This window comes from Pogona vitticeps, chromosome 1 (genome assembly GCF_051106095.1).
Source record: "Pogona vitticeps strain Pit_001003342236 chromosome 1, PviZW2.1, whole genome shotgun sequence".
NCBI classification, from domain to species: domain Eukaryota; kingdom Metazoa; phylum Chordata; class Lepidosauria; order Squamata; family Agamidae; genus Pogona; species Pogona vitticeps.
The window spans coordinates 101,856,797-101,881,526 of record NC_135783.1 but is presented as its reverse complement, the minus strand read 5'-3'; the positions used below and the strand labels follow the sequence as shown (position 1 = coordinate 101,881,526).

Below are 24,730 nucleotides of genomic sequence, written 5' to 3'. Positions count from 1 at the left end.
TTTAAACAAAAATGAACTAAAGAACTTTATTGACATCACAGTACATTCAATATCAATTTTAAGAACAGTACAGCTGAAAGAGAGTGACATATTTCATAGTCTTAGTAAGCACTACTGTTTGAAAAAAATGTAAATACAAAGAAATCCTAGCAAGTACTTAACTCCGAGCAGCATTTCCAAAAAATACAGCTATTTACAGATTTTTTTAAAAAAGGGGGGGGGGTTCAGCTTTCACCTACATAGCCACAATAGTAGCTTCTATAATGAGCCTCGATAATGAGACAAGCTCTTTAAAACTCATGGAATTTTTATATCATGTGACTAGTGTGATACTATTCCTCAGCGTTTACGACGAGGAGGAGTCATTGACCTGAAAAACAAAGGAAAGGGGAGAAAATTAAAGGGCAAAAGCACCATTAAAGCCATGCACACTTTAGGCTTAATATTAATTTTCTTCAAAAGAAAAAAATGCTATCAAGTCATCCACCCTCCCACCGAAAGAACATTCTGAAGAAGTTAGTTTAACTTGTAAATATATATGTATATATATGTTGTAGGCATGATGATGAACAAGAATATAAACAAATATATAAATCAAACAAGATACTTAAAAGAATACTACCTTGATCGTGATTTAGACTTGTGTTTGCGGCTTGCCTTCTTACCAGACCTTTGAGATTTCTCCACAGACCGTGACCGACTATGCTTTGACTTCTTAGGCTTCTTCTCTTTGCTGCTGCCTGGTGACTCAGAACTGCTTCTGGTGCTAGATTCTGAACCTGAACGTTTTTTGCTCTCTTTGGTAGAACTTCTCTTGCTTTCCTGCCTAGAGTTGTGCCTTAACATTTTTGAAGATACTGATTCACTGTGTGAGAAAGTTCTTTCACTATCTCTTTTTCTTTTCAACCTATCATCGTGATTGCCAGCTTTACTATCTTTTTCTTCTCTTCTCTGTTTCTCTTTGCGTTTATCCTGGTCTCGCTCTCTCTCCCTGTTCTTTTTCTTATCTTTTTCTGTGCTTCTACTACGTTCCTTTTTTTTCTCCTGGATTTTACTATCGTGACTGTGCTTTTGCCTATTTCCACTTACACTTCTACATGGATCCTCGTTTTTACGTCTATCTCGACTTCCACTGCGAGTGGAGTGGCTAGCCCTTGAATGACTATCACTTCTACGCCTCTCCCAGTTCCGATCATGGGAAGGACTACGATTTCGCCTTCTTTCCCCTCTTTCCACACTCCTGTGTCTACTAGATCTCCGTCTTTCTCTTACCTTGCCCCTACTCCTACTCCTTTCTCTCCTGGTTCTGTGTGAATAGCTCCTACTTCTACTGCGCCTAACCTTATGAGAAGGTGACCTGCTGCGACTACGCCTCTTTTTCCTTTTAGGGGAGGAAGAATGTGAAGAGCTGCGACTACTGCCAGAGCTACTGCTATAGGATGAACTAGAAGCTGTACTGCTGCTGCTACTGCTGCTGCTTCTGCTGTTGGCACTTGAGCTACCACTGCTTGAACTTTTTGACCTACTCCTTCCTGTTCTTTCTTTAACCTCTTTTTTGGGTTCAGCATCTGGTGTCACTTCCTTTGGAGATTTTTTCTTTTCACTAAATACATCCTCATCCTCCTCCACTTCTTTTGCATCTTCTGCGGGTGAATTGCTGCTTTGCTCTTTACTGGCAAGATCGCTCATCTCTTTTGCAATTTTCTCATTTTGGAGCTTTTCTTCTGCAAATGCACAAAGAGAAACAAATATAAAAATCATACCAAGTGATGTCATACACATCTCTCACTATCTTCTGACTGCTGATGCCCATTGAATCAACAAGGTAGTATAGCCTAATAATGGCACAATTGCTTCACAATGCTTGCTGTGGCCATCTGAAAGTCAGGGGAGCTGACTTCAAAATGAGCACACATTGGTTGTTGTGGGTTTTTCGGTCTCTTTGGCCATGTTCTGAAGGTTGTTCTTCCTGATGTTTCGCCAGTCTCTGTGGCCGGCCTTCGCGAATACATTGAACACACATTGTCCATTAATCCTAATCTAATCCTAATGAAATGTTAGAAACCGAAATAGTAACGGAGCCTACATATTAACACCAATATTTACAAAATTTAAATTAACTCATGTTTTCTTCCTATCATGGAATATAACCAAAAAAGTTTCAAATCACACCCGGTATCCCTTAAGCACACACTTAATCCAGATGTTTTCAATTGATGGTTCATGACCCAAAGGCAGGTAGTCTGTGAGGTCACTAAGAACCACTGCACTTTTGGTTTTCTGTCCTATGTTAAAGAGCAGCTTCTGTGAGTCACTATGTTCCACGGCCCTTCCTTTTGTTTCCTGTTTTAAAATCATTCACTGTAAACAGAAAAGAACCAGAATAACATGATGCTTAGATCTACCTGCCATTGCAACCTGCCTCCTATCCTCTTTACAAATTTCAGAAAAGTTCACTTTCTACAGAACTGTGCCTGAATGCTGCTTCCATCTGCCACAAGAAACAAGCCAGAAAATGTGCATCCAAAGTGGTTTTCAAAGCAGAAAAAATATGGTCTCAGAAGAAGTGATTGCTGCAGCTAACAGGACTTGTCTCCACAGCAATGAGATGGGCAGCAGCAGGATCCTTGGACAGGACACATATGAAAACCACAAATTAAGAAATATTTTGTAGCTTTTAAAATCATACCTGCAACAGAATAAACTGCCATTAAACATATGGGCTGGGTCTCTTACTAGAAATTAAAAAGTGCAACCCTAACTCAAACATACATCAGGAGCAGGGGACTGGAATTAGGATTTGCTATTATGTGCCACCAAGTCACCTCCAATTTATAGCGACCCTGTGAATCAGCCACTTCAGAATATCCTGTCATTAACAGCTGTGCTCAGCTCTAGCAAACTCAAGCCTGTGAAGTCAACTGATCTCATATTTGGTCTTCCTCTTTTCTTGCTGCTGTCTGCAGTTTTTTGTGCCCAAAGTGCTCTTATTCTGACCAATTCCAGATAAGAGTCTGTCAAAAGAACTGCTTTGCTGGCAGGAAGAGCCACAGAAGGCCCTCTTTGAGGTCTAATCTAGAGACAGCCACAATACTGGCACAAAGTTAGGCCTCAGCAAAGGCAGTCCTAAATAATTTCCTACAGCCCTAAACTGGGAAGGATTTAGACTGAGCAAAAGATTTAGCTGCCCTAATACTGGCCAGTGGCCATTTCAGCCACATAGAGCTGTTTTCCTAGTTAGCAACACAATTATATATTTTACAGTTACATTTCATGCATAAAGATAGAAGAACTCACTCAACTACATCTTGTATATTGTCAAGGTCTTACAAGAGTAGTCTTATGTGTACCTTGGTTTCTGTGAATATACTTTTTAAAGCCATGTTCAAGGATTGTCTGGATGCCATAACCAGCTCCAGGAGCCTCTTCCTCAGTTCAAAGTGGAGGTTCCACTGCATTTGGGACAATTTTTGTAATTCCCAATCCTGAAGTCCCTATAAGTGTGGGTGGGTGTGCCGAAGGATCTCTTTGTGCTACTTATCTACTGGGTTGGACCCAGCTAGGTATAACATGTTTGTTTAGTGGAAGCCCGGTTCCTTGCCTGGTCCTCTACCCAGCTATTCCCCGAAATACTCCAAAGTATGAAGGACCTTCTGAGTGCCATGAGTTGCAGCACAGGGCCATCACCAAGATCCCAATTCTTAGGAGAAAATGTTGGGGTAGTCGAGATAGAGTCAACTTATAAGTACCTATTATGGATCCAACGCAGAGGCCAGAATCCCGTTTGTGGGTGTAAATTTATGGGTGTAAATTTCAGTGGCAAATAACTGCATCAGCCTAGGCATTATCACTTAGCAGTTGCCTGACCCAGTGTGTGACAGGAAATGCCTATGCTGACTTTACCTTGCAGCAAGTTGCAGCTCAAAGTTTAAGCAGTAGAATTATGATGACATATATGTGCAGGAGGATTCCAGCCACTTGCTCAGTTTTGCCTCTATACTACTAGTACTGTACTTTGTAACCAATTCATTTTCTGGAAATCTTCTGTTATATATGGCTATCTCTTGGCAAGGCCTTTACTTACAAGGAATCTGTGCTCCTGGCATACAGGTGGTCACCTGTAGTTAAACATGGAAGTGTGATATTCTGAACCAATATGAAATCACAGAGTGAAAATCAGAAAGACAAATAATGAGCAACAACAAATCTTTTACGTTTCTACAGGTACACTTTACTACATGCCTCACAGGGCAAGTTGTTGTGCATGGTAGAAAGTTGTATGTAAACTTATCTTTTATCTTAAGATTCAGAATTAAAATGCCTCATTATGTGTGTAAACACCAGATCCTGTGTTGCAATTATGATTCAAGTGGGGTTGCAAGCCTGGAGTGGACAAAAATCACCACTGCTACAGGGTCTTAATTTTTGCTCCCAAAAATGCAGTAGGGCTGTTTTCCCCCATGTACAACAATCTACATTTATTCAAATGCAGTCATGTCATCTTCCTCTGGTTGCTGCACAATGGTGGAAGGCGGGATTTCACTTACCTGGGGCTTATTTTTTGGGGGTAGGGCTTATATTACGAGCATCCTGAAAAATCATACTAGGCCTTATTTTCAGGTTAGGTCTTATTTTCGGTGAAACTGTATATTTCATTTTGAACCAACGCATTGCCTACCTTCCAGCTGTTTTTCTAGCAGTAACTGCTGTTCTCTCTCTTTCCTCCAAAATGCTTCTTGTTTTTGTCTAATTCTGTGTCGCAGTTCTTCATCATCAGTATCGGATGACTCAGAGCCTCTGTCACTCCTCTCATCGTCACTGTCTCCTGATCCATAACCACCCAGTCCACCTGCGTGCATAAAGCCTAGTCTATCACAAGGAAAGATTAATCCTGGTTCTTAAAACTTATGCAGGGCAAAGAAGAGAGTATATTGCCCGTCTTTCACTTCTTCACTGAAGAAGACACTTATTCTGGAGGAAGTGCCAATGTTGGTTGACTGAAGTGTTCAAGGCCCACACATTTGACCTCTTGTTTACTATGTGGTTTTACATCTTCTGGGACAGCCTGCCATGTTTTCTAGCAAGCAATCAAAAGCATTAAATATTTTTCTCCTAAATATGTGGGTTAAAAAGCTCTTTATCGGGCCATTACCCAATGTTTAGTGTACATCCATAAGAGCTGGAATGAACTACCTAAGATGTGTCCCTGAAGACACTTTTACACTGATTAGAGCTAGCTTCAATATCCAGGGCTTCAAGAAAAATCCCAAATGCCAATTAATTTTCTAATGTTAAGAAAAGACTGCACATAAAAAATGTACAGATATGGAACAGGAATGGACTTCTCTTCCCCCAAAAAATGGATTGGAAAAAATAACATACTGCTAGAAAGTAATCTTGAACATCTGATACAGAAGCATTTTTTACTTTCTTTCCCAGGTTCTCTTAATCTTTAAATTAATTTGCAAAATACACATAAACTAATATGAAAGAATTCATCACTACTGGTGATAATATTTATTTATTTAATATTACATAATAATTAAAACATTGCATTATTGATGTTACACTGACATGCAAACAATTTTAAAGACTATTACATTCAGAATGCAATTCTGAACTTCATATCCAGCCTGACCTTGTATCATGCAAGTGCCAGCTATGAGAATTCAAAATATACATTTGTTGTGTGGGATTTTTGACAAGAGAAAATTCTAATTATTTTCTAAAGTGTTATCGACATGCTAAAAAGAAAACTTTGTTTAAATTCGCTGTAATTATATATTGTATTAACTATCTGGCCAAAAAGGGGGGAGGAAATCCCCTGGCACACTTTCAGGAATGGCTTATATCATGTTACAAGAGAAAGAATGCTACTGTATACATTCCAAAGATTTCAATTGGTGTACCTGCAAGACAAATCCTTTCTAAGTCACAAATAGTTATCAAATACTTGCCTAGCTTCAGTCTAGTTTCAGAATATATTTAGAAATGCAATGTTATCTCCCCAGTAAGTCCCTCTCAAAAATCAGAACATACTTACCAAGTCCAGTGAGGGAAGCCAATGCACTGGACTGTGCCAGCTGTTTTGCAGGAGCTTTGTATCACATCAACAACAGGAACAACATGTTAACACAAATAGCCACGATTTCATAGTCATGAGAGTCTATGGTATTGTTAAATCTACTACTATTGCTGTTTTGTGGAGGAGAGAAAACACCATTAAAAACGTATCATCCATTGACAGCCCAGTAACTTTCTGGCCATGACGGTTTAGAAATTTAAACTGTGAATTAACAGTGGAGAGATTAGAACAAAAGTCAGTCCCTTCATAGTTATACAGGTCCAAGTTAATACATTTCATCTGCAATATACAGAGCATTAAATTATTTACACAGATATAAATAGAATATAGCTGGCTAACAGTGAAAGTAAACTCAATACTTCAAAGCTTGACTTAACTTCTCTTTAGTTATATTTGAAATAGAAAGTAGCATACAGCCTGTTTAAACACACACACGTTTCAATACTTGAAAGTAAAATTATCTATGAAGGAAATGGAATAACTTAAGTTAACTCACAGCACACTGCACAGAACAACACTGCACAGGACAACAGTATATGATTGTTACAGTTTTGCAATTTTTCTCCCTTGCAGTTATACTTTTAAGGTTCTGCTACTCTGGATTAAAGATGTTCCGGGGCATGCAAAAAGATATTTAATGGGACTGTTAGAAAATCTAAGCATACCTTTTATTGCTTTGCGGTGAACCTCTTTAGCCACATAATAAATTTCTTCATTTGTGACATCTAGGAGAATTTCTGTCAGCAGCATTTTTGTCAGCAACATCTAAACAATTGTGAACAGAAAAGTAGCACTTCCAACTTTGTTTTCAGCTATAATTGTGCAAAAAGTTATTTGTACCTCCAAGTTGAAAGATATTAATGGTTTGTATTCTTGAAGGCTTTCATGGCCAGGATTTGATGGTTGTTGTGGGCTCTTTGGCCGTGTTCTGAAGGTTGTTCTTCCTGACGTTTCGCCAGTCTTTGTGGTTGGCATCTTCAGAGGAACAGGAGTAGGAACTCAACAGAGCACGGACAGACGTCCTACTCCTGTTCCTCTGAAGATGCCGCCACAGAGACTGGCGAAACGTCAGGAAGAACAACCTTCAGAACATGGCCAAAGAGCCCCAAAAATCCACAACAACCATATTAATGGTTTATTTTACCTAATATTTTCTTGTACCACTAAAGAAAACACTGAACACATGCTGCACAATTCCTTACTTTTACAGCAAACTGCAAGCAGTTTAGTCCATCAGAATTAAAATGCCTTGTTATGTGTGTGTTACGCCTAGGGATGTTGTGGGAAGCTCCTGCCCAAGGCCATTATCTGTTTCAGTGAGAGCAAACTCTCCTGGCAGAAGCAGCAGCAGCCCAGCGGGTGGGGTGACCTCTCATTCTGCCTTTTCCCTTAGAGTTAAATCATAAGTTCAAAGACTTTCTCCAGCCATTCCTAGTGGCGATTAGGTAACCAGTATCCTATCTGAATTCTCATAACATTCTGTGTAATCGTGCTAAGTTAATAAAAAGTATTCTCAAGGCGTTGCTTTTAAGATCCGCTGGCTCTGTGGTTGACTTCTTTGTACTTTCTCTAAGGTTAATTGCTTTTCTAATTCTTTGTGATCACCCACATCATTAGCCTTCATTTTGTTCCATAATCACCTAAAGATGTTAATTGGGATATTTTTGAGATTTCAAATCCCATAGTTCTCCTTTTGGTGAATCCCCACTGCAGGATTCAGACCTCACGGACACTTATATTGTGCTCATCTGGAGAGAATGCCCAGCTGGCAGGCTTCAATGCCTTAAATAGGCCCTATTTGAAGAAGAGGATTTCTGGCAATTATTAGAGCAGCTTCCTTTTCAAGGAGGAAGCTAGGCCTTCTTTCCATGTGAGCAGAATTTGGACATCTGCAAGGTTTGCGTCCTGCAGTGGGACTCCCATAAAACAGAATTATGGGATTTTTAGTACAAAAAAATTGAAATCCTTATCCCTACTGCAGCTATACAGTAGAGCTGGGACTGATAACCATTTTCCAGGTTGTACATGCAGTTTCTTTTTTTCTTTCTTTCTCCTTTTTTCCTTAACAGGTACAAGCAGCTTAGTGTGGTTTCTAGCCATCTCCACAAAAATAAAAGGGTCCATGCATGAGTAACAGTTTTCCTAATAACCTGAGGTGCACACTTTGATTACTGATAAATGGCTTTTAAAATTGTTAATTTTAATCAACTAAAAGGGAATATTTTTTAAAGTAAGTTTTTAAAAATATAAATATAAAATTGAAGTGCCTCATGAAGAAAGGAATACCTTTTAAGATGCAACTTATATATACAGACCACATTTTAAAAATAAGTACTATACATTCTTCACACTGTTTTTCTAAAAACAATACATCTACATAGTTGATTAAATCACTAACATTTCTATAAAATCAATTTGATTGTGCAGGATTTCTTTAAACAGATTGATAGCCCAACAATCCATCACAGAAAGGTGTAGCCAATTAAGTAACTTCCAAATTATCCATACCATCTGATACTCTTTTTCTTCTTCTGTCATTTCTGGTTCACTTTGCTCTTCTTGAGCTGGAGAGGGGCTCCTAGTGACCTTTCCACTACTTATAGCTTCTACATTATCAAGGTCTTCATCTTCATCGTCAGTGTCCTATAATGAAAGGAACATGCTGTAGTTCAGGATAGTTATATTATATTGTTATATTTAAAATAATTAAAGATTTTTATTTGAACATATATATTTAAAATGTTATTTATATTCAAGTTTAAAATGTTAATGATTTATTCTATTAAACAGGAAAGAGAAAACACATTCCACCGTACATGCCATCACTTATGGGCACATTAATATCTTTTAGAAGTATATCTGTGAAGATTCTCAGTCATCCAGGTAAGGTTATCTGGAAGTTGAGTCTTTTAAAAGACATTCTACCCTGTTTCCCCGAAAATAAGACCTAGTATGATTTTTCAGGATGCTTGTAATATAAGACCTATCCCCCAAATAAGCCTCAGTTAAATTAAACTCAGCTCGCCACCATTGTGTAGCATTGTGCAGCAACCAGAAGATGATGACATGCCTGTAAAATAAGACATCCCCTGAAAATAAGTCCTAATGCGTTTTTTGAAGCAAAAATTAATATAAGACTCTGTCTTATTTTCGGGAAAAACATGTAACAGAAAGGACCTGCTCTTGCTGTTACTTGCCAGTTCATTAATTTTGTTTAGAAGAGGTACTGAGAACCAACCGGCAACCCATCAGATAATGCCATATCATCCTAACCACTGGGTACGCTGGCTGGGGTTGACAGAATTTGGAATCTAAAAAGATCAAGAGGACTATGAGTGCCCCACCCCTGCTTTAGAGAACTGACCATAAATGGAGAAGACTGTAGATGGCCTACTGCCTTCACTAATACAGTACAAAAATAAATCTTAGCTTTCCACAGTAGTAATAAACAGAACTTAGTATCCAATATAGAAAAATACATTATAAAGCAATATATCCACTTACAAATTTACTTTTCTGTGGTAATCGAGGACCATCCTCTTCTCCTGGCTCTGCATTTTGCTTCTTTTCCTTTTTAGAGAGCTGAGAGCGTTGCTGCTCCATTCTCTCCTTCTCTAGCTTCTTCTGTTTTTCTCTCTCCATTTTCTCTAGTCCCTCACGAATCCAAGCAGGTAGTGTTCGTCGCTTAACAGCATCTAAAGAATCAAATTTATTTAGCAGATTTTCCCCCTCACTAGACAGCCTCATAAGATTGTGCCTGAGCTCCTATAAAAGACAAGGGTTGAAGCTGTACCATTTGAAATGAAACAGATTCCATATCTTGCTCATGTTTTCAGAGTGTCTTTTGTCAGTGGGGCTTAGAGACCAGAAACTATATTCTCACAGATCTGCTGGATCTGGTAATAGGAACAAGCCCAGTTGACATTGCTAAAGACATTAAAGTGAACATGGTGAGGACATACCAATCTGAGGGGGCTCCTGTTTCACAGGCAACGTGATAGGCGAACGCTGGCGATCTCTGAATGCTGGTCTTTCCCTTCGGTTTTGAGGAGGTGCAGGAGGTGCTGGAGGCCCTGGAGGCCCCGGTGGTCCGGGCTGCCAGTAAGGTGGATGAAACCCACCTTGAGGTGGACCAAAAGAAGCCCCATGCTGAAAGAGTAATGGAGTTCATTTTCCTTCAAATCAATGCTATTCCTGCCCTAACCTTAACGTTTTGCCTTTCTGGAAAAATTAAGGTAGGAAGAACAGGAATTAAGTACACATAAAGAACCGAGATCCTAAGGAAAGTTATTTTATGTTCTTGAATGCAAAACTCTACATTTTGATCTAGAAACATTGGCTAGGGTCCAGAGGTCTATTTTAAGCATGCCCAGTGATACTTTTGCCTTTTAAAATTCTATGCAGTTGACACAGTTATAAGCTGATTTTTCAAAATCTACAGATTCAAAAGCAGTTCGTAATGCAGCAGTGGGGTTGCTAGCCAAGAAATAAAAGCCCAAAGCACACATGGGAACATGTATTTCTTTAGATCCCAGACAGTTAATATTTTCAGACCATCAGAATATTCATTATGCTTTTATCCTTTCTATGTCAATAATCTGGAAGGAGAACAGGGAGTAAGAAAACTGTGTCATATGGAGGCATAGCATATGCTCTTTCTTAATGTAAGTGAACTGTTATCTCTCTCATGAGCTTGAGTTTTCATTATCATATGATTTCCAATCAAAAATATATTGAAGCCATTTAAAAAAAAACATATTGCCACAGCACATGGTCTAAGATCAAAATCATTTGACACATAACTGACATTTCTGAACACTGGTAAAAATGGTGTATTCAAATGAGACATACCGGCTAAAATCCAGCAGCAAGCTGCAACTAGAGTAGAGCCACTAAAACTGGAATAATCCGACAAACTCACTCTTCTGTAGGTTTCCACTGATTCAACAGGCCTAGTCTAGCTGTTTTACTATTGGATTTCAGCTACTGTTTCTTTAATGAAACAGTAATTAAACAAGAATAGCACTGAATACCACTTTTGTAAGATTAGCATTATCAGTCAATGGATCACCTGGCTTTAAACCTCAAAAGAGGCCTCTAGCTAGACATTGTTCATATATGTGACCATTCTGCCTTCTCATCATAATTTCAAAAAAGTTTAGTCATAATAAGCAACAAAAAACGACCTAGAATTTTCATATATTTCCTATTACTGTAGCATATCAAAACTAAAACAGGCAAGTGCAGTCCCTATAATTATTAGGTCAAAAACGGGATTTAAAATTGCCAGCAAGCATGGTCAGCTTCAGTTGCTTTATTATTGGGAGGAAAGTCACTGCAGCTACTGTTTAGGACAACATTTCTTTAACATTTTCTTTCATTTTAAAGATCATGCTTGGCACTAGAAGTTGTTGATGTGTGTGCGGCTTGCACTGGAATGTCACCTTCAATCTCCAAATTACCAAGCTGAGGCACACACTGTCATCTGTGTTTAAAGTTTCAGCTGAATAATGTACTAAATACATTAATGCCTACATCCTTAAAAAAACAGGAAAATTAAAATTCAAACTAAATAAAGCCAGACAAAAGTTAAGTTATAGTGGCCAAAATCCTGTTACCCTAGTAAATTGTACTAGAGTGGGGCTATGAATCAGTAGGTATTTGCTACGACAATTCTGCCATATTAAATTTATCTAAATGGACCTACTCTAGTTGTGACACTGTGTTCAAGTTGTTGTTGTTTAGTCATTAAGTCGGGTGCTATTTCTTAATGTAAGTGAACAGGAACATGGACCAGAGCACACCAGGCCCTCCTGTCTTCCACTGCCTCCTGGAGTTTGGTCAAATTCATGTTGGTAGCTTTGATGACACTGTCCAGCCATCTCATCCTCTGTCGTCCCTTTCTCCTCTTGCCCTCACACTTTCCCAACATCAGGGTTTTTTTTCCAGGGAGTCGTCTCCTCCAGCACCACAATTCAGAAGCATCAATTCTTCGGCGGTAAGCCTTCTTTATGGTCCATCTCTCACTTCCATACAACACTACTGGAAAAACCATAGCCTTGACTATGCAGACCTTTGTCAGCAAGGTGATGTCTCTGCTTTTTAATATGCTGTCTAGGTTTGTCATCGCCTTCCTCTCAAGAAGCAGGTGTCTTTTAATTTTGTGGCTGCTGTCACCATCTGCAGTGATCATGGAGCCCAAGAAAGTAAAATCTGTCACCACCTCATCTTCCCCTTCTATTTTCCAGGAGGTGACGGAACCAGTGGCCATGATCTTAGTTTTTTGATGTTGAGCTTCAGACCATTTTTTGCACTCTCCTCAAAAGGTTCTTTAATTCCTCCTCACTTTCCCCCATCAGAGTGGTATCATCTGCATCTCTCTGGTTGTTGATATTTCTTCCTGCAATCTTAATTCCATTTTGGGATTCATCCAGTCCTGCCTTTCGCATGATGTATTCTGCATAGGCCATCTGAATCAAAAGAATTTATGAACGTATCGGTTCACAAAATCCCAACTGATTCAATGGACGTACTTTAGGGCAATTTACTACACTCAATAACAGGATGTTGGCCGAAGTCTTAAGTATGTGTGGATTTAAAATATAAGTGGAAAAGAGTAAAAAGAAAAGAAAAAGAAAAGTCCTTGAAGAGTCAGATTTCTTCATTTATGTTTATTTGTCAGAAAAATTGCTCAGTAATGGTTACCATATACTTCATATTCAGACTTACTCCCCATATAATGCTGACACATTGCTCATAATGGCAATTCAGAAAAATGTAGGCATGTGCCACCAATATGTATGGAACTTTCCACACTTTATTTCTTTATAGTAGACATAAGAGCCCCCTAAGAAGACCATGGCCACTCAGGAATGGGAATGGATGCTGTGTGCACAGCAGTCCTCACTGGCTCCTTTCAATTACATCTCCAAAGAAATACCGGTCCAATGATGCCTCCTCTGCTGAAAGGAATAAAGATGTTTGGAGAGAGGAGTTCCCTGAACATAGGGGCACTTTCTCGTCTAAGATATATCACTAAATCTGAATCACCAGGTGTTATTTTACATTCTGCTAAATTTCTAATGCACACAAGTTTTGGAAAGGCTTAAGTATAATTAGCTCTGTGCAGAATAAAACTCAATGTTCAACGTTCATATTATTCTTTACATACTCTATATACTCTATACACAATTTGTTTCCAAGAGTAAAAGACTGGTTATACAGTCATCTTTATTCAGAGAACCAAAACAATGAAAAATGGAAAGATTACTATATCGTCTGGACTATCTTCTTGAAAATACACTTCCTTCTTATAATCCATTTGCTCATGCGTTTGAACATTTTGTCCTCTTAGCAGTGATATTACTGGGAATTGGAGCACAGGGAGCTATTTTAAATACAAAAGAATAAACTGTACTGTAGACTTTGTTGAAAACCGGCACTTTTTCCATGGAAGACACTCCGCACGTTTACAACATTTAAGCAACAAATGTTTCACCTGATAGTCAAACTGGTTCACTGGCCCCATTGCAAAGTTATCAGGTGGTGGTCCCCCAAAGTTGTGATTATTCTGGTTAAACATATGTCTGTTTTCAGGGGCAAACTCCCCACTGTCCTGACTATTACTGTCTTCGGATGGAGGAACAATATCCATTGGTCCTGGGGCTGGAGGTATCCATGGCTGATCTGGAGGCGGATGAGGGGGTTGGTGGGGCATGCTCCATTCTGTTTGGATTTAAGAACAACAATATTAACAACATGCTTTTAAATGGTCAGATTTTCTTTGTTTTCTTTCTCAAGACAACCAAATATTAAATATTGGATATAAATCAAGCACAAGGATATCCTATAATAAACTTTGAGATTAATTTTGTGACCAGATGATCATGGGTATTATTGCTTGATTTTCATACATCAAATAATAATATTTACCACAATCTGGTAAGTAGATGTTACATCATAAAAGGCATGCTCAGAATTAGTTGTGGACTGGGAAAAGGATGACAGGCATTTATAAGTAAGCTTTTATTTAAATATAATATCCTCAAAGCATGTTCTTTCTTTAGCATACCACCTATCAAGATTATTTCTTTAGCAGGAAAGAAGAAAAAACTTCAGTTACTCTCTCCCAGACTGGATTCTTCCAACAGCCTCATTTGTACTACAAGGTACTACTGCAGCTTGCTGGGGAGAAGAGTCTTTAAGCTACCCCATATCCACTCCCAAAATATAGAATATTACCACTGGGATGGGGGTGAGATGACAAGCTCCCTCTACTGCAGTGATCTTGCTGGGAAGGAAGGTATGAGGCACTGACTTTCCGCACATACTGATTCTCCCATCCCTCTCAGTTGTCACTTGCTTTGCAATGTAAAAGGATGATATAATGCCTTCCTTCACCAGTCTCCTTTACAGAAAGGGTAGCAACTTTTGTGGTGTGACACTCTTGGGAGAACAGACATTACTATTAAGAATGCATTTAGATTGTGTGTTGTTCACCTTGGCACACAGACAGAGTTAGCATTTCAGAACAGAGGGAACACCTGTAGGAAATGTTACGTTTGAATGAAAGAAGGCTTTTCAAATCTTGTTCTATAAGTCTGTAATGCTCTTCAGCCTCAAAAAAAGCATTTGGGGACACTGATGATTGGCTTAGATGCCACCACACATGGCCATCAATCCTTGAAGCAATTTGCTTTAAAGCTCTCGCAAAAGGTATGCATGCAGTAAGTGGTTGGATTTTTCTTTTCTTTTTAAAGATAAATGAACACACAAACCAATGTACATCTGTCACTTAACCAATTTCCCTTCAAAATCAATATACACGTGACATTTAACAATAATAACAAAATGAATGAAGCATAAAGGAGGGAAAAGAATGATGGCCAAACTAGCAACAAACAACATGCACTCCAGTAACGCACATATCAAAACAGAACTCACATTAAGGAAAATATTATACTGTTCTTAACCCTTATTTTACTATACAAACCAGAACTTAGTTAACATTTATTATTACAGATACCAGTATAACCAGCACCTCCATGCCATTTAAGGTAGAACCCTGAAAATACCCATGGGAAAAAGGTTTTAATTTCCAGATTCTTTCTCCATAAGCGACTGATTATCGCAGCAATCCATAGATCATAATGGCATTCTATAAGGAATGTTGTTCCCATGATAGCCTACACAATATTAGAGGAAATAAATGAGGCAACAATGAGATTTCAGCATTATTCCTGGATGAGGAGGTTTGGATCCAAAAGCAGAAAGTAAGTACCAAACAACAAACCTGGCTGCCACATTCTGTTGAAGTTCGGATCACCCTGGAAGTTACCATGGCTGTTTGGGCCTGGCTCTATTCCTGTTATCTCCTGACCATTTGGCATCATCCCTTGCTGTTCCACCACACCCTGCTGACCCGATGCTTCCCGTTGAGCGATCCATGCTTGAGCTAATGCAGCCCAGTCAATTTGGCCTAGAGTGAAAATTAGATTTCAAGATAGAGAATTCCAAAGCAAGGTTAGGAAGATGCATATTTCAAGGCTATTTAAAAAAGCATTTACTGCACAAACAATACATTACAAATTCTAGCGACAAACCTTGGGGCGGTACTTTGTATCATTAGTCTTATGACAACACAGCAGCACATTTTGATGTTTGCCATTGGTTGGGAGATAAAAACAATTCCTTCTTCCCAAGAAGCACTTGTAAGAAGAGAGAGACCAGCCTAATCCCATCTATTGGCTAAAAGAGCAGCAGCTATAAAGAGCTTGTGTGCTTTTGCCTTGACAGAAAGAACATACAGTAAGTAACGACTCTGAAACTAAAACTAGTGCTTTGGTTTGTTCTCACTCCTTTTGCTGAGCCCCCTTTTTCTTTGTGACCTGTCTTTCACAACATAAGCTTGAGAGTAGCTATTGTCTAGTCACAAGTATTACTGCTCTCTAAACTACTCTGGGAATTTTTTTCAGCTGAAGTTTGAGGAAAAAAGGCCTTAAGTAACAATTTAATGTATTGCCTACACTTTCATCTGTCACTTTATTGTCTTTCTGAACCGGCTGGACAGCTCAGGGTTCTGGCCGTGGAGCCAGAGGTTGGAAGTTTGATTCCTCACTGTGCTTCTGTTTCACCATGAAACGTGCAACATGTTTAGTTTATATCCTACTTGAAGGGCAAAAAAACCCACACTGTCTTAAATGCTCTTTCAGATGTCGTAAGACACTTTGGACTTTTAAAAAAATTATTCCTGGAGTGTAACATAGATGATCTCTCCTAAAAAGTTGAAGTATTGCTTCGACACACTTCTACATGCCAACTATATTGGGTTTGCTGCAACCACAAATGCTATTAGTTTACTTGGCATACCCTGATCGAATTGTAGTGGCCATTACAATTCTACTTTTCTTTTTAAAAAAAGAAGTTTATACATACAGTATATTCATGTATTTTAAGAAAAAAGGAAAATTCATTAGCAAAAATAATAAAAACTATGCCACTCCACCTGAATGAGAATTTTATCTAGTGCAGTATTGTTCACCAAGGGCAGACATTAGTGTCCAAAGACTCTAGCAATCCTAGCATTTATTTTTTAAAAATGAAGAGCTCTAGTAAGTTCAAAACAAAATGAGGTTCAGAACTTCTCCAGTCTGTGGCATTAAGGCCCACATTCCTGGTTTGGTCTTTGGGGGCTTAAAAAAACACATCATAGAACTTCCATTATGGCTAATAAGTTTAGAGTAGAGATGGTCATAAACCGCACATGAGCATGGTTGGGCAGATCAGGCCGACAAGTGTTGCACGGGCACTCTGGATTCCCTACTCTGCCTCCTCCTGTGGGCACCCACCACTCAGAGGAGGAACAAGGAATCCCGGTCACCAACACAATACTTGTGGGCCGAATCTGCCAAACCACTATTTGTGCCCATCTCTAGTATACAGGCACATGAAAAACTGAAGAATTTGAACATCTGCCCTGCTAACTATTATCAGACATGTAGTGCTAAGACAATAGGGAAGCTCTGGTAGGCTTGCATGTACTCCATGTCATAGAAACTTTGGTCACTCCTGATACTGCCATCCAGGGCATACCAATGGCCCTAATAATCTTAATAGGTGGACTCTGCAGAACATGAAGCACATACAGACCCATACTATCTAGGTATTATTAAGAGATGTTTTGTTATACCTTCAATAGAGGTACACTGCAGTAAGTAAATAAATAATCTGGCACCAATTAATGTTTGCTACAGACTTTAGCACTTCCCTTTACAGACCCCGCCTTCCTCAGCAACTAAAGTCATGTTTGAAAATGCCCTACAGTAAAAGATTCCATGCTTTAGAAATTGTTAATTTTACATTCCCACTTTTGCAGTGGTTAAACCGCTGTACTGCAGCTAAAACTGTGCTCACGACCTGGGGTTCAAATCCCAGGTAGCCAGCTCAAGGTTGACTCAGCCTTCCATCCTTCCAAGGTCGGTAAAATGAGTACCCAGCTTGCTGGGGGGGCAATGTGTAGCCTGTATAATTAAAATTGTAAACCGCCCGGAGAGTGCTTGTAGCGCTATGGGGCGGTATATAAGTCCAAAAAAAAAAAATGACCAAATATGTCAAATGTTAAGCAACAGGTTAGTAACAGGACTTGTAATAATAGGACTAATATTTTTAACTCATCACTCTTAACCTTTCTGTATCACAAATGAAAGGATAAGAGGCCAGTGTAATCCCTAACATATGGCTCGCTATACTGGCTTTCACCTTGAAAGCACCATTCCAGCTATTTACTTACTTGGATCTTGCTGGTGCTGAAAGGACTGCATCCACTGCTGTTGATTCAAAGGCCACTGTTGCCAAGGCTGCCCACCTTGATCCCACATCTCTAGTTCTTTATATATTCTATATTTAATTTAAAAAAATCATGTTTGAGTTGAGGCTTCACACGTTTGAGTCATACTACTACAGACACTGACATTTAAATTTTCAAAATCCCCCGGGCTATGTACAAATTACAGTTACCTGAACATTATTTCAAGAAAATTATGTAGTATTTTTTTACTGTTTCCCATTCTTAGTATCTGGAAACACCAATATACTAAACTATTTCAGTATAATGGTCTGTCACCAGAAAACATACATGTGCCTATTCATTTATAGAGATGTACATATTGAACAGCATGAGAATTTAGAGATCAAAGGGTTGTGATTACTTGAATATCTGTAACTCTCTCTAGCTAAATGCCAAAGATAAGTGAGAAGGCAAGTCAAGGACAAGAAATTTTATGGAAGAAATAAACTGTGGCGTGGATATAACTGGGAAAATTGTCCACCTGAAAGAAATGGCCAAGGAACATATTTTAGTTTAAAGAAGTCCTGGATCACCAAAGCAGCATCCAAAGGGGAAAAATGGATTTAATTACTTCCATGACAGCAAAGTTGTCAATTAAATATTCTCAAAACATACTTCAACTTATTTAGAGAAATAAAAGTAGAACAGAATATATAATTTAAACAGATATTTATTTATTTATTGTATTTATACCCCGCCTATCTGATCAAATGACCACTCTACGCGGCTACCAACATAAATAACCATACTGTATATAAAATATAACAAAGTTTAAACATCAATAAAGAAGTTAAAGATAAACAAGATAAGAAAAACAAAACCATTTGTATTTAGAACACACCACACCCTAAAAAACAGAAAGCATCAATCAGCTCAAAACATTTCCTACCCTGATTCCAGACAGGCCTGCCACTTTTAAATACTGCTCACTTATGCTTACCTATAACTCTATCTAAAATGGAATCACTTCTTGTCAATGATAGAAAATTCCACGTACTGTACTTTCAAGTCAAATCAGAAGGAAGGACAGAGGCAGAGCACACTGTTATCGGCAATCTGTGCTCACCCTCAGGCTACCATCATTAAGTCATCACCTGGAAGCATCTCAGTGCATGGGCAAGGAAGGCAAAGAGTTGCACAGAATGCAGTCCAGGTCAAGAGTATCAGCATGGGGATTGCCTGTGAGTATCAAAGGAAAGACTATAAAAAGTCAGTGGTGTCTATTTCATAGACAGGTCCACAAAACAGAAGAAAATGAAACTACTGGCTCACATTCAAATGTCATATAAATATAAGTTATACAGCTAACATCTACATTATTCTCAGCTCATAAATTACATGGTTTTGTATTGCTTCTGGAAGATCTTCAACTTTTAATGAATCTCAAGAGGAAAGGAATGTTAGATCTAGTAATATTATTTCTTGTTGATAAACAGAAGGTATTATCAAGAAACCACGGAAAGCAGAATGAAAGCAGAGGTGGTAACTGAGTATGAAAGGTTGTCCACAAATAGACCAGACCTTGCTAATTTTGGAAACACTGATTGTATCTTGAAGGCTCTGTTGTTCATCCGAAGATAACATAAAAAACACTATTATCTGAATTACAAAAAAAGATATCTAGACATCATCCTAGCCCAAAAATGTGCAAACGCCAGCTGAATCATGTGCATGTGTACACACACAAATCTTTTTCAATTTACACACCACTAGTTATTGAATTTGGGATAGTAAATGCATCAAATGCAGGTTTCTGAAACAGCACTTCCTCTATTGCAAAATATGTGTGTTGCTCAGCTAGAGGGGAAAAATTACACATACATAATTGCTTCAAAAAGCTTTGAAGAACCTTTTAAAATATTTTTACACTCATAAACACTGACATTACTAGAACTAAGTGTGCCTGTTTTCTTTCAAATTGTATGTATGATAATTCAGGCCAAAAACAAAAGAAAAATGAAAATAAAGAAGACAAAAATATTGTGGCACCTGAAAGACTAAATTTTAATGTAAGCTTTTGCAGAAAAGTCCATTTCTTCAGATAATGAAAACTCACACTGTCCACAAAAGCTCACATTAAAATACAGCTGTTAGTCTTCAAGGTGCTAGTCAAACTGTTAGTCTTCAATGTTTCTGTCTTCTCTATTTTTCTTGTATTTGACCTGACATGCCAGCACAGAATAACACAGCTATCTCTTCTAAAACTATACAGTACTTAAAGAAATGAATATCCTCATGCTTCAGAAAAAATATGCTGGCCCATCCTGTGTAAGTCTGTCTAGCCTCTGAGATCACTATCTGAAGCTCTTCTCCAGATGCCTCCATCTCCTAAGGCAAGACATCTACCAAACAGTAAAGGCTATTTTCTATTTTGGTATAGGCATCTGCTTGTGAAATGCAGTCCCCAAGGCAAGCTCCCCTGATGCCTAATTTCATGATAATTTGGTGGCAGATAAAAACACATATACACCCATACCTTTTAACTCTCTGAATGTGGAGGTGTTTGTGACATCATCATCATGTAAGATCTCTTAAGAATCTTCTCTGATACTGCTTCATAGAAATCAATCAACAAATTTAACAATGACCACTTTTTGAAAACAAAACTTCTTGAAGAGAATATTTTTAAAAATATTTTTAAATCTCCAGATACATGCACAGGAGATCCTGTACTTTTGTACTTTTATAGAAACAGAGGATCTATCTGTAGCAGTTCAAGTTTCTTTAAAAAACTACTGTAGTGAAATTTTTGTACAAGCAGAAAAACAACTCCGAATTTATTTTCACTTGTCTTGAAGACAGCATCCACATGTAAAAAAGCTTCTTCAAATGTTCTTTGACTCCACTGTTTCATAGTTAATCCTGAAGCAGATCAAACAATGAGGCATTTATAAGACAAAATTGATTTTTATATATCATAAGTTTCTCAAAATGGAAAAAAATCTCAACAGAACATGACAAAATGCTGCTTCCTGATGTTGACATCTCCACTGCTAATTTATCCTTGATACACCAATGGTTCCCAACCTTGGTCATTCCAGGTGTTCTTATACTGCAACTTCCAGAAACCACAGCCAGCACATCTGGTGGTTAAGGCTTCTGGGAAATGTAGCCCAGAAACACATGGGTTACTGAAGGCTGGGAACCACTTTTTAAAGACAATTTCCAGATAAGAGCTGGTTGTCTGAAATGGGACTTAAGAGACATTGTTTTACAGTAGCTCAGTCCTTTCTGGAGGGGAGAACTTATAAGGTGGTGATGGGGGGAGTCCTGTTCAATGCCCTGGCCATTGGCCTGTGGTGTCCTTCAGGGTTGTTTTGTTCCCCATGCTATTTAACATCTCCATAAAACTGCTGGGACAGGTTGTCTGGTATTTTGAGATTCAGTGTCAGCAATATACAGATAACACCCAACTTTTTATTTCCTTTCCATTTAAATCTGAGGAAGCTGTTGCGATTCTAAAATTGGTGTCTTGTATCAGTATGTATGGACTTGTACATACATCAGTCTTGTATGGACTAGATGAGAGTGAATAAATTGAAACTTAATCCAGATTAGACAGAGGTTCTCCTGGTCATCTGACAGGTAGATCAGGGAATAGGGATTCAACTCGTGCTGGATGTTGCTCTGCTCCCACTGAAAACACGAGTGGTCAGCTTAAGTGTGCTCCTGGATTTGTGTCCTGTCTGAGCCCAGATGCCCAGCCACAAGAAGTGCATTTGCATAGATAAAACTAGTGTGCCAGCTGTACTTATTCCTTGAGATGTGTGATCTTGCCACGGTAACACATGCCTCCTGTTTGAATAACTGCAATACACTCTACATGGGACTGCCTTTGGAAAGTGTTTGGAAACTTCAGTGATTTCAAAATGCCACAACCAGATTGTTAACTGTAGCAGGTTAAAAGGATCAAAGCTTTAAAGTATTATCCTTTTAATGACGTAAAACTCCTTGAGTCTTTTTTAAGGAGAAAGGTGGGGTAATTAAAAATAATAATAAAATAAACTCCCCTGTTACAACAGTTCCACTAGTTACTAGTCTGCTTCTGGGCACAATTCAAAGTACTGGTTTTGACTTATAAAGGCCCTAAATGACTTGGATCTGAGCTATTTCAAAGAGTGCATTTCCCTTCTGAGCCTTTTGTGCTAAAGGAGACCTAACAAATCAACAGGAAGTTAGTGAGTCAACTTCTCTGTATCTTTCATTGATTAAAATGGGCCTGCTCTAATCACAACTTACTATGTTGAAGTTAAGTTGCATGGAAGAACTGATTCCCCAAATCTCCAGATTTAATTATTCACTCTAGTGTGATGCACTGTGCTAAGCAGCAAGATTTAACCACTGTGTGATGCATTTGAATTAAGGTTATAGCAAGGAAAGGTGCACTTTTGGGGGACCTCCCATGATTAAATCGAATCTTTCTGAGTAGTGTTTCAATCATGCTCTTAATCATTTTGATTCAAATCAAATCAACCTTGATTACAATCGATACCACCAAGGTTCCTGCTAAGTTGGGTGCATGTGCACAACTCCACTTCCCTCCATGCAGCTGCCTTCCTCATCCGCTCAGCTATCGCATTAGGTTCTGGTTGTGACAGAACCCAGCGCACGGGGGGGGGCTGAGTCATGCCCGCATACATGAGAAGGGGAGCCCCACCCAGTGGGGCTGAAAATTAAAGAGTACATTGGATACCACCTAGCAGCTTTACAAGTAAATACAACTCCCAAAAGCCTTCACCACCACCTCTGCTGGCCAGGATTTCTGGGAGCTGAAGTCCAAGAACATCTGGAGGCCCAATGTTGGGGACCACTGCTATAATACACTATACATGGGACTGTTTTCAAAAAATGTTTGGAAACTTTAGTGGATTCAAAATTCTGCAGTCATATTGTCAACTGGGGATAGCTACAAGGATCACACAATCCCCATGCCTAGTTACCGTATTTTTCGCTCCATAAGACGCACCTTTCCATAAGACGCACCAAATTTTTAGGAGAAGAAAACAGGAAAAAATTATCTGCTTTCTTCTCCTAAAATTTGGTGAGCCTTATGGAGAGGTCCATCTTATGGAACACACCCTAGGGTCCTAGGGTGTGTTCCAGGACCCTTTGGAGCCTCCCCCTGCCTCCCTCGGGGGCGAGAGGGGGTGAAATCGCCACCTTCTGGGGCTCTTCTGAAGTTTCCCAAGCCTCAGAAGAGCCCCCAAAGGTGGTGATTTCATCCCCTCTGGCCCCCAGGAGAGGCAGGGTCAGTCTCCAAAGAGTCCTAGAACACACCCTAGGACCCTTTGGAGATTCACCCTGCCTCCCCCGGGCGACAGAGGAGGCAAAATAGGCAGCTTCCAGGATCTTTTCTGAGCCTTTCCAGGCTCAGAAAAGGTCCTGGAAGCTCCCGATTTTGCCCCCGCTGTCCCCGTGGGGGTGGGTGGGTGGGAGCCTGGCAAGGGTCCAAGGGAGCCTCCCACCCCCCCATGGGACCAGGGGGGGTAAAATCGCCAGCTCCCGATTTTACCCCCCCTGGCCACGTGGGGGTGGGTGGGGGGAGGGTGGCATGGGTCCAAGGGAGGGTCCCTTGGACCCTTGCCACCCTCCACCACCCCCCCATGGGACCAGGGGGGGTAAAATCGCCAGGTTCTGGGAGTGTTTGGAGGCTCCCCAAGCCTCCAAACACTCCCAGAAGCTGGCGATTTTACCCCCCCTGGCCCCGTGGGGGTGGGTGGGGGGAGGGTGACATGGGTCCAAGGGAGGGTCCCTTGGACCCTTGCCACCCTCCACCCACCCCCCACGGAGCGGGGGGGTTTTAAAATCGCCAGCTTCTGAGTGTGTTTGGAGGCTTATCAAGCTTCCAAACACTCCCAGAACCTGGCGATTTCGCCAGGGCTGGCCCCGTGGGGGGGTGGGGGGAGGGTGGCAAGGGTCCTGGGAGGCTCCCTTGGACCCTTGCCACCCTCCACCCCCCCATGGGACCAGGGGGGGTAAAATCGCCAGGTTCTGGGAGTGTTTTGAGGCTTGGGAAGCCTCAAAACACTCCCAGAACCTGGCGATTTTGCCAGTGCTGGCCGGTGCGTGGGTGGGAGGAGCGTCGCAAGGATCTGAGTGAGCTCCCAGGACCCTTGCGACGTTCCCCCCACCTGGAAGCTGGCGATTTCGCCGGTGCTGGCCCCGTGGGGGCGTGGGGGAGCCTCGCAAGGGTCCTGGAAGGCTCACCCGGACCCTTGCGACGCTCCCCCCCACGGGGCCAGCAGTGACGAAATTGCTGCATTCACACCATTAGACGCACTGACTTCCCCACCCACATTTTGGAGGGGGGAAAGTGCGTCTTATGGTGCAAAAAATACAGTAGCTTGCTGATCAGAATATCATGGGGCACTCTGTCAAAATCTTTGCTGAGGTCAAGATATATTGTGTCTACAACATTCCTACTGTCCACCATGAAATTATCCGATCAAAAAATTAGATGATTAGTCTAGCAGGATTTGTTTCTAACAAATTCATGTTGGTTTGTTGTTATTTCTGCATTGTTTTCAAGGTGCTTGTGGAGCGACTGCTTTATAATCTGCTCCAAAATTTTCACTGGGATTGATGTCAGGATGACCAGTCTGTAGGTCCCTGGTTCCTCCCTTTTGCCCTTTTTCAAGATCGGGACAATGTTAGCTCTCCCCCAGTCATATATTTTGCCCATTCTCCATGATTTCTAGAAAATAATACACAATGGTTCCAAAATCGCTTCAGCCAGTTCCTTATTATTCTTGGATGCAGTTTATTCAGACTTAGGATCTGAACTCATTCAAAATAATAAA

The 24,730-nt window shown here is 39.9% G+C and overlaps 1 protein-coding gene across 2 annotated transcripts in view; it reads right to left on the bottom strand.

Moving 5' to 3' along the window:
- The window catches only part of PNISR (PNN interacting serine and arginine rich protein), a 31,436-nt gene continuing 6,706 nt past the window's right edge, over window positions 1-24,730 (bottom strand). The window contains exons 1-12 of one of the 2 annotated variants that reach the window (XM_072998463.2): window positions 20,407-22,862; window positions 17,874-17,980; window positions 15,378-15,563; window positions 13,584-13,810; window positions 10,048-10,234; window positions 9,590-9,780; window positions 8,594-8,728; window positions 6,751-6,850; window positions 6,044-6,097; window positions 4,679-4,849; window positions 623-1,724; window positions 1-370 (exon numbers count right to left, since the gene is read on the bottom strand). In XM_072998463.2, coding sequence (XP_072854564.2) covers window positions 340-370; window positions 623-1,724; window positions 4,679-4,849; window positions 6,044-6,097; window positions 6,751-6,850; window positions 8,594-8,728; window positions 9,590-9,780; window positions 10,048-10,234; window positions 13,584-13,810; window positions 15,378-15,563; window positions 17,874-17,961 — 2,472 coding nt within the window. In that variant the 5' untranslated portion in view covers window positions 17,962-17,980; window positions 20,407-22,862 and the 3' untranslated portion in view covers window positions 1-339. Of the gene's footprint in view, window positions 371-622; window positions 1,725-4,678; window positions 4,850-6,043; window positions 6,098-6,750; window positions 6,851-8,593; window positions 8,729-9,589; window positions 9,781-10,047; window positions 10,235-13,583; window positions 13,811-15,377; window positions 15,564-17,873; window positions 17,981-20,406; window positions 22,863-24,730 lie in introns of those variants that run through there. The other variant, XM_020781640.3, reaches the window with a different exon arrangement.